A 12,703-nucleotide genomic window follows, 5' to 3' on the forward strand; every position below is an offset into this window, starting at 1 on the left:
GGCATGAAAGTGGTGCATATATACACACGCAGGCAAAATGCTCATAGCATGAAATAGAAATAAAGTCTTTAAAAAGATGTTTAGAGAAACCCCCCCATGGGTTAAACTTTAATGGCACTCCTTACCAATTACAGCCTCAGACAGGTGATGGTGGCGCACACCTTTGATCTCAGCACCCGGGAGGCAGAGGCGGGCAGATCTCTATGAGTTTGAGGACAGCCTGGTCTACAGAGTGAGTTCTAGGACAGCCAGGGCTACATAGAGAAACCCTGTCTCAAAACAACAGTAACAACAACAACAACAAAACCGAAAACAACAACAACAACAACAACAAAACAAAAACCAACCAACAAACAAAAACCCCCACCCAAAACCAACCAAACAAAAAACCAGTTTCAGTCAGTCTCTCTTCCAGCACAACCCCTGGCTACAACATTAGGCCTCCTAGTGTTCCTCTTAAACTGTACATTTTGTAATTATTTTTGTCCCACTTTATCCCGTCAGTTCTGTTCCCCTGAAGAAACTTAATAGACTTGCCCTGTTGATTTTCTCTCAAATGGCTCTCTAGCCGCTTCAGAGTCTACTTTTAAGGAGACTAAGGACCCAGGAACAGGAAGTCCAAATTCTCAGTTAACACTTGCAATAACTATGTATGATTTTGTAGCTTTTGAAATTACGTTGCTCAAAAGATACAACCTAAAGCCAGGCTTAAAGATTAAGCAAAGTTAAAGATTAATTAAAGTTTAAAAGTTAAATAAAAATGATATGAGTTGGTTTACTCATTCTCTCAAGGAATTTCTTTTCGTAAATGAGTTTGTAAGATGGTTTATGAGGCACATTGTTCAGATTTATGGATGAGAGATGAATGCTGACACAGTTAAATTCACAAACAGGAGCCTGGTATTCACGGGCCCTTAATCTCAGCATTAGGGAGGCAGGGGCAGGTGATCTCTGTGAGTGCAAGGCCAGCCTGGTCTACAGAATGTTCCAGGATAGCCAGAGCTACATAGTGAGACCCTGTCTTCAAAACAAAACAAAAACTAAGGGTCACAAACAGACTGGTTACATAGCAGGTGCAAAGCTATGGGTTTGCTCCATAGCACTGCATAAACCACACAGTGGTTTGCAATTACAGTGCTGCAGAGGCAGAAGGAAGACCAGCAGTTCAGGATCATCTTCCACAAAGTGAGTTCAAAGCCAACCTGGGCTATATGAGACCCTACCTTAAAACAAAACAACAAAAAACAAAGCCTGGAGGTTGTGGCACATGCCATTAATTCCAGCACTTGGAAGGCAGGTGTAAGCGGATCTCTGTGAATTTAAGGCCAGCTTGGTCTACAGAGCTAGTCCCAGGATAGCCAGGACTGCACAGAGAAACCTTTGCTCAAAAACTAAAACTAAAACAAACAACAAAACCAACAACATAAAACTCATCAACATCCTGGTCCTAAGAAACCACATTTTACTTGTTTATGAAATTCTTGAGAGTATGGAGGAGATGGATCAGTGGGTAAAATGCCTGTTGTGGAAGTGTGAGGATCTGAGTTCAAATCCCCAGAACTCACACAGCTCTTAGCACTGAGCTGCCTTGCCAGACCTAGAAAATACATTTCTTATTTAAGATGTCTTAAGAAAAAGAATACTGGCTGGGTGTGATGGCACAGGCCTGTAATCCCAGTACCGGAGAGAGGCAGAGGCAGGCAAATCTCTGTGAGTCTGAGCCTAGCCTGGTCTACAAAGCGAGTCCAGGACAGCAAAAGCTACACAGAGAAATCCTGACACACACACACACACACACACACACAAAAAAAAAAAAAAGAAATAATGTCTTTGTAGGTAATGTTGATTTGGGCAGTTGTGTTGAAATTCTTGATTCTTTAGCTGGATATGGTGGGACACATCTTTAATCCCAGCACTTGGGAGGCAAAGGCAGTGGATCTCTGTGAATTTGAGGCCAGCCAGGTCTACATAGTGAGTTCCAGGACAGTCAGAGGCACAGACCCTGCCTCAACCCTCCTCCCCCCAAAAAAAAGAAAGAAGAGAGACTTGACCCTCAACAAGTAGAAGGTAGATAGCCCTTCAGTCTGCTTTCCTCTTCCATGTCTTCTTAATTTTCCCAATCTTCCTGCACATACTTATTACACTGTATGTTTGTGTTGATTTATTACAAGTGTGTATATGTGTGTGCATGTATCACACTGTATCTTGTTTGTGTATTGCACATGCACTTGACATATCAATACCTATTTGTGTTTCATACATACATTTAGCGTATTATGTCCTATATATTTACTGTATTTTGTTTCTGTATCATATTGGCATTTACCATGTTTTTATATCACCTACACATCTATGAATATACATCATATACATTTACATATTTTATATTCATGTATCATATATTTACTGAATGATATTCATAATATATCTGTATACTTATTGTCTGTCTCTCTTCTATGTCCAGAACACCAGCTCCAGAAAGGCAGGTGTGGTGGTTTTAACAGAAATTTCTCCCATAGACTCAGGTATTTGAACACTTGGTCCCTAGTTTGTGGCACTGTTTGGGAAGGTTTAGAAGGTACAGACTTGCTTGGAGAAGTATGTCACTAGGGGTGGGTTTTGAGAGATGATTTTCTTGTGCCATTTCCAATTTGCCCTCTCTGCTTCATGCCTGGCTTTGGATATATGAGCTCTCAGCAACCTGTTCCTGCCACTGTGCCTGACAATTCCGGGTATGCTTCCCTGCCATGATGGACTCTTATTCCTTTAGAACCATAAATAAAAATAAACACTGCCTTCCTTAAGTTGCCTTTGATCATGTTTTTGTTGGCTTTGAGGTGTTGTTGTTGTTGTTTTTAATCACAGCAACAGAAAAGTAATATAGAAGTTGGTTCCAGGAATGGGGTCTTTCTTCAAAGAACCTGAACATGTTGGGTTTTGGAAGACTTTGGAACTTTGGCCTAGAAAAGTGTTTGAATTCTGGAAGTAGAACTTGAAGAGACATTCTAGTCAGACCCTGGAGACAGTAGTACTAAGAGCAATTTAGTTCACAGAGGCCCAGCTCAAGAGATTTTAGAGCCCAACTGGGCTAGAAGCCATTTGTGTGATATTTTGGCAAAGAACCTGTCTGACTTCTGCCCTTGTCCTAAGAACTTGTCTGAACTTAAATTTTAAAGTAATGGGCTAATTTCTCTAGTGGAGGAAAAATTGAGACAATGTAATATTAAATCTGTACAAGGTTGCTACCGATAACACCTTTGCAGGTCTACAGTGAAAAAGAGCAAGTGGGCTCAAAATAATTGCAAAATGTGCAGTTTGGAGAGGAACACTAGGAAGCCTAATGTTGTAGCCAGGGGTTGTGCTGAAAGAAAGACTGTAACTGGTTTCTTTTTGTTGTTTGTTTTGTTTTGCCTTTTTTTTTTTTTTTTGGAGACAGGATTTTTCTGTGTAACCTTGGCTGTCCTAGAACTCACTCTGTAGATCAGGCTGGCCTCAAACTCACACAGATCCACCTGCCTCTGCCTCTGCCTCTGCCTCTGCCTCTGGAGTGCTGGGATTAAAGGTGTGCCTTACCACCACCCGTCTGAGGCTGTGAATGTTAAGGACTGCCATTAAGGAGAGGACCACTCTACCCTGAAACAAAGAGAAGTGTGCCCTTAAGACAAGACCTTACCCAGCTAAGCTTCCATCTAAGGAGATCTCTGTTCCTAGAAAGCAACTTAATTTAAACAAACAAACAAACAGAAATTTCTGCTAATGTAATCCATGCCAATTCTGGCAGTGCTGTCCATGGGGCACTGCTGTTAGAAATATGAAGGATGCAAGAGTAAAGGGGTCAGGACATTTTTTATTTTTTATTATTTTGTATGAATGGATGTTTTGCCTGCATGTATGTCTGTGCACCACGTGTGTGCCTTGTTCCTACAGAGTCCAGAGAGAGCACTGGATCTCCTGGAAAGGAGTTACAGACGGTTGTGAGATGCCATATGGGTGTTGGGAATTGAACCTGGGTCCTCTGGAATAGCAACAAGTGTTCCCGAATGCTGAGCCATCTCTCCAGTCCCAGGGACTATGAATTCTTACTTGGTAGTATTCAGAGAGACACTGAGACCAGGCAACATGAGGCAAGGAATTCCCTGTCAGGAGGCAGTGAGAGACCGTTGTGTGAGGCTATGAAAGTGAAGCCTGGGTTGCAGGGGAGAGTCAGAATGTTGGAGATTCCAAAGCTGTGAGACCTCAGCCAAGGAGGGCTGAACATGGAGAGTGGAATCAGCCTGAGAGAGATATACATTGCAGGCAGCAAAACTGGAGGGGCAAAGCAGTCAAAGCTCCTTATAATGTTAGTCCCAGTCCCTGAACATTGAGCTACAGGATTTGACGTTTTCCCTGCTGAGGGTTGGCCTAGCTTTGGTCTAGTATTTCCTCACTGTGCTTGTTTGTTTTTTTTGAGACAGGGTTTCTCTCTGTGTAGCCGTGGCTGTACTGGAACTCACTCTGTAGACCAGGCTGTCTTCAAACTCACAGAGATCCACCTGCTTCTGCCTCCTGAGTGCCGGGATCATAGGCGTGTGCCACTGCGGCACAGCCTTTCTTTCCTTTTGCAATAGTAAGGTATATTACTTTTGTAATAGTAAGGTATATCCCGTGCTGTTTTATGTTGGAAGTTTGTAATTTGCTTTTTTGATTTTGCAGGGGGCTAATTAAGAGACTTAGGACTTTTAAGCAGTGGTGAGACTATGAAGGACTATGGGGGCTTTTGAAATTGGACTAAGTGTATTCCAAATTATTTGGCCAGGAGCTTATGAGGGCCAGGGAGAACATTTTGGCTTTATTTGAAAAATGTCTCCCATAGGCTCAGGCATTTGAAGACTTGGTCCCAGTTGGTAGTGTTGTTTAGGGGAAGTTTAGGAGGTGCAGTCTTGGTGAAAAAGTATGGAGGAAGGCTTTGAGAGATTGCAACCTTTTTCCACTTTCAGTTTGTTCTCTCTGCTTCATGCTTGCCTTTGAAGATGAGGGCTCTCGCCTTTCTGTTCCTGTTGCTCTACCTGCCAATTGCCACAGTGCCTTCCCAACAAGGACTCTTATCCTTCTAGAATCGTGTAGTGACTTTAATTATAAATGTCCCATGTAGGCTTGGGTATATGCCTTACTTACTGTTCTCTTGCAGTGAAGATACACCACGACTAAGGAAGATTATAGAAGAAAACATTTCAGTGAGCCAAGCTGAGATTCTGAGGGTTAGTCCATGATCATCTTGGGGGTAGTGGAAGTGTAGCAGCAGGAAGGCAGCATGGTGCTGGAACAGTGTCTGAGGGCTCATACCTGATTGGCAAGTTGGAGGCAGAAAGAGAGCAAGGCTGGGCCTGGCATGGGGCTTTTGAAACCTCAACACTGCCCATCCCCTCCAATGACATAACTCCTCTAACATCTTTCTAATCCTTCCCAAACGGTTCTGACAACTGGGAACCAGACATTCAAAGATGAGCCTATGGGGCATAGTACCATAGTATCCATACACTTAACTTCCCATTGGTGGCACTATTTTGGAAGGTTTGAGGGGTGTGGCCTTCTTGGAGAAAGTATGTCCCTGGAGGCAGGCTTTGAAAGCTTAAAGACTTGTACTGTTTCCAGTTCATTCTTTGCTTTGTGCTCTTGGTTCAAGACATGAACTCTCAGCCTCTGCTCCTGTTGCCATACCTGCTGCTTGTCACCATGCTTCTCAGCTATGACCAGCCCTTATCCCTCTGGAACTGTAAGCCTAAACAAACTCTTCATTCTCTAATTTGCTTCCAGTAATGAAAAAGTAGCTAAGACAGCAGGCTTTTGTGTTTTCCATTTTGGGGATAGAGGAATGGATTTATAAAGGGATGTGTGGAGGGAATGTCCCCTGGGAAGTAAAGGGGCTCACTGCAGGCTGCTCCACATCCATGGCTTGCCCCACCTCTGAAAGCCAAGCCTCTCTTTCAGATTTTCTGTGGTCAGGCCAGCAGATCAATGAAAGGGAATCCAAAAGAAAATTTATTTTTTATTTATATTTTTTTATATATAGTATTTTGCCTGCATGTGAGAGGGCACCAGATCACTCTATAGATGGTTGTAGCCGCCATGTGGTTGCTGGGAATTGAACTCAGGACCTTTGGAAGAACAGATAGTGCTCTTAACCACTGAGCCATCTCTCCAGCCCAATGAAACTTATTATGTTGGAGACATCTACTGTCTTGTCCCAGCTCCCATCATCAAAGGAAGCTGTCATTCTTCTGGGTCCTTTCCTATATCTCTCAGGCAAGTGGATTCCTCTGGCTAATGCCCCAAGGTTTCATGGATGGCATCCTTCTAAAAGCTAGTGCCCCAAATCCCAGATCGTAGTGGTGGTCCACCTTCTCCTGCTTACTGGTAGCAGAACTCTGGGGGACCCTGCATTCACTCATACAACAGATATGGACCAGCTCAGAGATGAGTGACACCATTGAGCAGTATGCTCAATTACTGAATACTCTTATTACTGTTGGGATTATCTCCAAGGGACAGACTGGAGGGCCCAGAAAGAAAGGTAGTGGTGATTGTGGGGCTTGGGGAAGACTAACCTCAGAGTGTCCAGGGCAGGGTATGTGCAAGGCCTGTCCAGGAGCTATCAGGGGCCTATATCTACCTGGGTCTTTGGCTTGCCCTTCTGTGGCTTCTTGGCTTGAAAGACTTGCCTAGGGGAGAAGATGGCATCTTCTTGCTTTTGAATGGGGAGGACATCTTCATAAGGACTTTGGCTACAGCATCTTCTAGCCTGTTCTGGTCTCCAAGGCCTTAGGAGACACCGTTTCATCTCTTTAGAGGCTGAGGATACGTGCCTAGTTCTGAATGTATGATGGCCAGATCTGGCTTTAACGTCTTCACAGCTCGGAGCTCCCTCAGCGACACATCACTCAGCTCCACAGAGGTCAGGCTGCAGCCACATGCATAAGACAGAAAGAATAGGGGTCAATCAGCTCGGGGCTTCAGGTGGGAGTGGAGTGGCTGCAGCTGCCTACTTACGCTATAAGGACAAAAGGACCAGAAGGCATTCAATTGGAAACTGTTAAAAGTTGAGGGTCTTTGGGGGACTAGAAAAGAAGGTTAGGCTCAGTGGCCCAGACTGTGGATATTTGTTTGAAACCAAGAGCTTTGGCTAGGACTGCAGAAGGTGAGTCTTGGTAGGCTTGGCACCTAGATCTGTGTGTGAGCCTGATCACTTGTGAGGTTTGGAGAGAGCTCCTAGGCACCTGCTCCAGCCTAGCTTGATAGGCTATGTCCTCAGTACCACGCCTCCCCCTGCCTTCACCTGAGCGTCTTTAGGCAGCACGTAGGGTGTTTCAGGGCTGCACACAGGCTCTCCACCACGGGGCCAGGTAGCTGACAGCCACTGAGGTCCAGGGTGCTGAGGACCCGGCTCTGTTGCAGCACGATAGCCAGGTACTGGATTGCTTCTTGGAGGTTAGGCAGCTGCACCCTGTGGGGAGAGCTGACCTCAGGGGCTGTTGAAGGTGGGGTTCCCTACCCCCATGCCTCCAAAACCAGGCCTCACCTGAGTGTCTGCACCTGGCACCTGGGCCAAGCCAGGCCTTCACTCAGTAAACGCAAGCCTGCCCCAGTGAGACGGCTCTGGAGGAGGCCCAGCTCCCTTAGGGCAGGAGCTTCCTTCAGGGCCTCAGAGAGGTCTCGACAAACTGCATCAGGGAGTTTGCAGTGTGATAAACTGTGGTGAAGAAGCACATACATTGGTCTGTAAGCCTAGCCACTTCTCTGCCTCCATCTGAGCAAAATACCCACTCCCCGGTAGCCTGACGTTCAGTCAAGAAATCTACGGCTCTTCATAATTCTCCTTCAGGTTTAGATGGGCCATCATCCCAGTGGCTGAGCAGTTCTGCTGTCTCTGATTTTTTTTTTTTTTTCCTATTACAAATCATGAAGTGAACACCTTCATGTACTTGGTTTCCTGATAACATTTCTGGGCCAAATGTGACTATCTTTTTGGCCCCCTTTGTTTTATTTTCAGGTTGCTGGACCCTGTCCCCCATGAAGCCAGTTTTTCACCTCGTCCTCTATTGATGTCTGACTATCTGCTTCAGCGTGCCCTGTTACTATCAGTTCCTATCACCTTACTTACCCTCTGCTCCCTGGTGATGGCTAACAGTAACAGGAGCCTATCACAGCCTAAGAACTCTACCTGTGGAGACTCGGTGATTACCGATCCTCTGAGGTAGGATCAGAGGATACATTACAGGGAGGAAACCAAAGCATGGGCAGACTGACTTGCTGAAGGACACAGAGAGGCAGGAGGCACCGGCTCCCAACCTCTCTGAATACCTCCCTGCAGAGGGATGATGGCCCAGTAGTCTCCAACAGCACTTGGGAGCTTCCTTCAAAGGAAAACCACTGTTGCCGTCTTTCCCCATACTCTGTGCTACACTCTGTTTCCCCCAAGGCCCAGCACCAGCCTCTCCCCGCCAGTACCGGCCTCTCCCCGCCAGGGCCGTACAGTTGATGGAACCCAATTAGCTCTCAGCCCATGTCCTTGGCCTTCCCTAGAAGGCCTGTGTCTGTACGAGCCACTCAGCTCTGAATCCCCTCCATGCTGGGGCATGGTGACTCACATCAGAACACTCAGGCCACATTGGTGGGTGGTCATGGCCTCACAGAGTGGACGCAGCAGGGAGACTGGCGGTGGTTTTGTGGTGTTCTGAGAACTGCAGGGAGTGAAAGAACAAGGTTGACGTCCATCGCACTCTTTCCAGGCCTTTCTAGGAAGGCCTCAGTCCTTCCTACCTAAGGTCTGGGGTTTCCAGAATGGCCTCTGCCACTTATCCCACATTCTTTGCATCTCCTTCCTGATACAGATTTGAACAAAACCCAAGAGTGGTCCTGTGGGTTCCTAGGTCCAGGTGCTGCCATTATCCTGGCATATATTCTCAACAGATGGCAAGCCTTGGGACAGATACTGAGTAGCGCTGACTTCACAGAAAGTAAATGCCTATGTCTGTGTAGGAGTCTAGGATCAGGTGGAGGATGGGCGGGAAGAGGATATGGAAGAGTGTGCTCAGTTGGGGGTACCACAGGGCCTGTAGCTGGACTCAAGTGGTGGAGCCAGGGTAGGCTTGGAAGACGGACAGCAAGTAGTGTGGGGGTGGAGGGCACAACAGGCTCAGCACACAGAAGACATGTCATATTCCAGAAGGCGTGAGAAAGTGCATCAGGGAGGGGGCTAGGCTGCTTCAGATGCTGGCTGCGCTAGGTGGGTTGCTTTGCTTTGGGTGACTAAAAGTGGGCCTGGTGAGGGCACTCGGTGAGGAAGAATGACAGCTGCCTTGCAAGGGGCGGGTCAAGCAGTGCCGAGGTCCTTTCTGCCATTTGGGTTATCAGGTGTGGACACGCTTCCCAGCCCAAAGGGCATGGGTGCGTGGGCACAAGAGGCTCTGGTGAGGACAGCCCTGCCCTCTCGACTCACCCTGTCAGCCGCTTCACCAGACTCTTCTTCTTCTTCTCCTTTGCCTCCACCAGCCCACAGCTCACCAGCCTCAGGACCTGACCAGATGGGCAGCACTGCATGCAGTAGCTCAGAACCTCAAGGTCCATGCGGGTGAACCGAACCCGCTCCAGCACCGTCTCTGGAAGGCTGCCGAGAGCCTCGCGAACAAAAGCATCCTCTTGTGTCTCGTACAGGCAGTACAACAGCTCCAGTCCAAAGTTGAGATCCTCCTCCTCTTCCTCTGGTTCCTCAGTGTCCTCCAGCTCGATGTCCCTCTCTGCCCCTGCGGGCGTCACTCTGCGGTGGCTCTGCCTTTGTACCCACCGCAGGGTGTCCTGTTTCAAACGCTCGGGCACCACACAGCCAAAATAACGTTCGATGTCTCGAATCCTCTCTGCACTCAGCAGTCCAAAGAGGAATCGAGTGGTGAGTGCAAGATGACCACGCAGCTCTGCGTCAGAGGTCAGGAGCATCTGCACACCTCCTGCGGGCGTCCCCGGAGCTCCCTTGTCCTCCAGCAGGTAGGACAATGCAGCCAAGAACTCCTGGAAGCTCTGGTCAATGAACTGGAAGGTGACCATCTTTTCCAGCACGCCCTGCAGTTCCTTCTTGCTGAGAAACATTTTCTGAACTTGGGAGTCCTGAAGCTTCAGCCTCTCCAGGTCATTTTCTGAAAACTGCGCTTGGTGCTTCAGGATGCCCTCCCGGGCCAGGCGGCAGAGCATGCGCAGCTCTCCCTGAACCCTGGGTCCGTTGGTGCCTGCAGACTTCAGCACGCTGGCGATGAAGAGCAGGTACACCGACGTGGTGGTCTTGGAGGTTCGGGACAGATCCTTGCCCAGCTCCAGCTGCTGCTGCAGCACTGTGCACACGATCCAGCACACGAAGGGCACGAAGCACAGGGCAAACAGCGTCTCGTTCTCTTTCACGAAGCGGTAAGCGCGCTCTGCCTTCCTCTCGTCCCGGAAGAACTTGAAGAAATACTTTTTCTTGTCTTTGTCCGAGAAGCCGCGCACTTCGGCGCACTGCGGCGAGCACAGTCTGCCCTGCAGCCTCCCGGGGGCGACATTGCGCGTAGTCACCAGCAAGCGAGAAAAGGGTAGCAGATCCTGGCTCAGCAGCCCGCTCAGCACCCTCACGCCACTCGTGGCCTCGAAAGGATTTGTGCAGGGAGTGGCCTCCGGGGCTGCTAAAGCAGGCAGATCGTCCGCACCGTCCAGGATAAACAGTAGGCGCTGGGGCTGTGCCAGGATCTGCCGCACCGGTGCCGTGCGGTCCGGGCACTGGTCCAGGATCAGGTCCGCCAAGCTGCGCGTACCCGGCCGTTCCAGCAGCTCGCCGCACGGCAAGAAGAAGGCGAAGTCGACCTGGCCGTGGTATAGCTTGCCTGAGGCCCAGTCGTAGAGGATTTTCTTGGCGGCCATGGTTTTGCCGATGCCTGCCGGGCCCTGCAGCACCACGGTCAGCGGCCGCGGGCCCTCGTCTTCTTCCCGGAAGAGCCGATTAAAGGTGTGCGTGTCCGATCGCCTCGCGCGCTCGGGCTCTTCTGACCGCCCCAGCAGCTCATCCTCCGCGGCGCCGCTCCCGGGCGCGATGAGCAGCTTGGTGAAGCGCTTGTTGATCTTCACCGAGCGGGCGTTCCTCTCCTTCACTTTAGCATGCTGTCGCAGCACGTGCTCGCGGTATTTCTTCTTGTACTCTGTAAGGTGTGAGACCGTGGAAGGTAGGGACGGGCTGGCCGCCAGCCTGGGACCAGCGCCCTGCCTGTGTGAATCTGTGCTCCCTTTCCTCTATTGGGCGCCGTGGTTTTTCCTCCTCCAGCCATCTCACATCCAAGGATCCCCAAGCCCAGGGAGCCCCAAAGGACCTCTCACTGTGTGCCCCACCGAACTTACCCGACAGGGAGAGAAGCGCTGAGCTAGCACCGAGCCCTGGAAGGCAAACCCGACATGAGACTCACTGAGCATGAGGAATGGGGCAAGTCATTTCCCTGGGAGCTTCTGGAATTAGCCCCTGTGCATGAAACCCCGGGCTGGTTTCTGGAAAGGGGGGTGGGTGACGCAGGGGAGGATCAAGGCCCGGTACCGGATTCCATCCTACTGGACCCAGCTTACGCTGCTGCTGCTGCTCCTTGAGCCGCATCGCCACATCTCGAGCGTCTGCCTTCTTCAGGACCTTCCGGGTCACACCCACGGCTGGCTCTGGCCCATAGAACTGGGTCAGCTTGTCGACGAGGTCCACGGGGTCTGAGTGCTCCAGTCGCCCCCACGGGATGCTGCGGCCATCCAGGCGCGCATCCCGCAGCTTGTGGCGAAAGCGCTTCAGCTGCTCCTGGCTCAGGTCCTCGAGCGCCGCCAGAAGCAGCTCCCGCACCAACGCCTCTGAGCTGGGGAATGGGCGGGAGTATAACTGACACGCCCTGCGTGGGACCTGTCCCCCAGCCTCCAAAGCACCCGCCTCAGGAACAGTGAGCAGACAGGCCAGGCCCTGGCAGGGTTCCTTAATTCTCCACTCCTAGCGCACACACGGCACATTTGATGAGTCCTTTCTGGGCTGCCTGCACCAGGGCCTGTGTCTGAATCTCTAGTGGGGAGCAGACTCATAAACGCCCTGGCTTGGGGGGTTGGCCTAGAAAATGGGCTTGCAATCCCGGCACAAGACAGGCTTTAGAAGTTGGGCCCACTTAACTTGAAAGTTCTCCCTCCAAACCACACTCACCTGGAGGCCCCAGCCACATCCATGGAGTCTTATTATCCCGGGACCTAATGCTCAGACACAGAGGCTGGGAGCAGAGGTAATCCTTCCTGGGCTAAACTGGTCTCATCCTGGGAGTGGGGGGATTTCACAGCCCTGTCCATCCTAGCTCAGCTAGGGCCTTGCTGGCAGTCACGAGGCTCCCACACTTAAGAACAGTTCCTAACGCCGCCGTTTAAGTGTTGTACTCTTCGACCTTTGGTTTTCTTCCCGTTTTATTCTATCAATACTCCTCCTATTGGGCGTGGCATCCGCTGCAGCTGTGAGAAGGTGGTTCAGAATAAGTGGACGGCTCACAACCAGGTTTCCGGAAATGGCCTTAGGTGCCTTCAACTTTACCAACGGTGTGAAAGTCAAAAGGTGGAGTGGAGTGTGTGGGCAGAGCTGAGGGTGGAAAGAAGGCGCTGACCAGGCATAGAGGTTAAACAACTTGCAGCACATTAATCCGCCCAT

General features: G+C 49.7%; 1 protein-coding gene across 1 annotated transcript; it reads right to left on the reverse strand.

The window, feature by feature from the left end:
• Positions 1–5,986: 5,986 nt before the first annotated feature.
• On the reverse strand, positions 5,987–12,454 carry Nlrp6 (NLR family pyrin domain containing 6). The gene is made up of 8 exons (XM_055606887.1): positions 12,215–12,454; positions 11,611–11,882; positions 11,392–11,427; positions 9,476–11,195; positions 8,625–8,717; positions 7,556–7,726; positions 7,313–7,480; positions 5,987–6,937 (listed from the first exon to the last, which is right to left on the reverse strand). The coding sequence occupies exons 1-8, from the start codon at positions 12,235–12,237 to the stop codon at positions 6,814–6,816; spliced, it is 2,607 nt and encodes an 868-aa protein (XP_055462862.1). The 5' UTR covers positions 12,238–12,454; the 3' UTR covers positions 5,987–6,813.
• Positions 12,455–12,703: the final 249 nt, after the last annotated feature.

This window comes from Psammomys obesus, unplaced genomic scaffold (assembly GCF_907164565.1).
Source record: "Psammomys obesus unplaced genomic scaffold, mPsaObe1.curated_primary_1811, whole genome shotgun sequence".
Classification (NCBI taxonomy): Eukaryota; Metazoa; Chordata; class Mammalia; order Rodentia; family Muridae; genus Psammomys; species Psammomys obesus.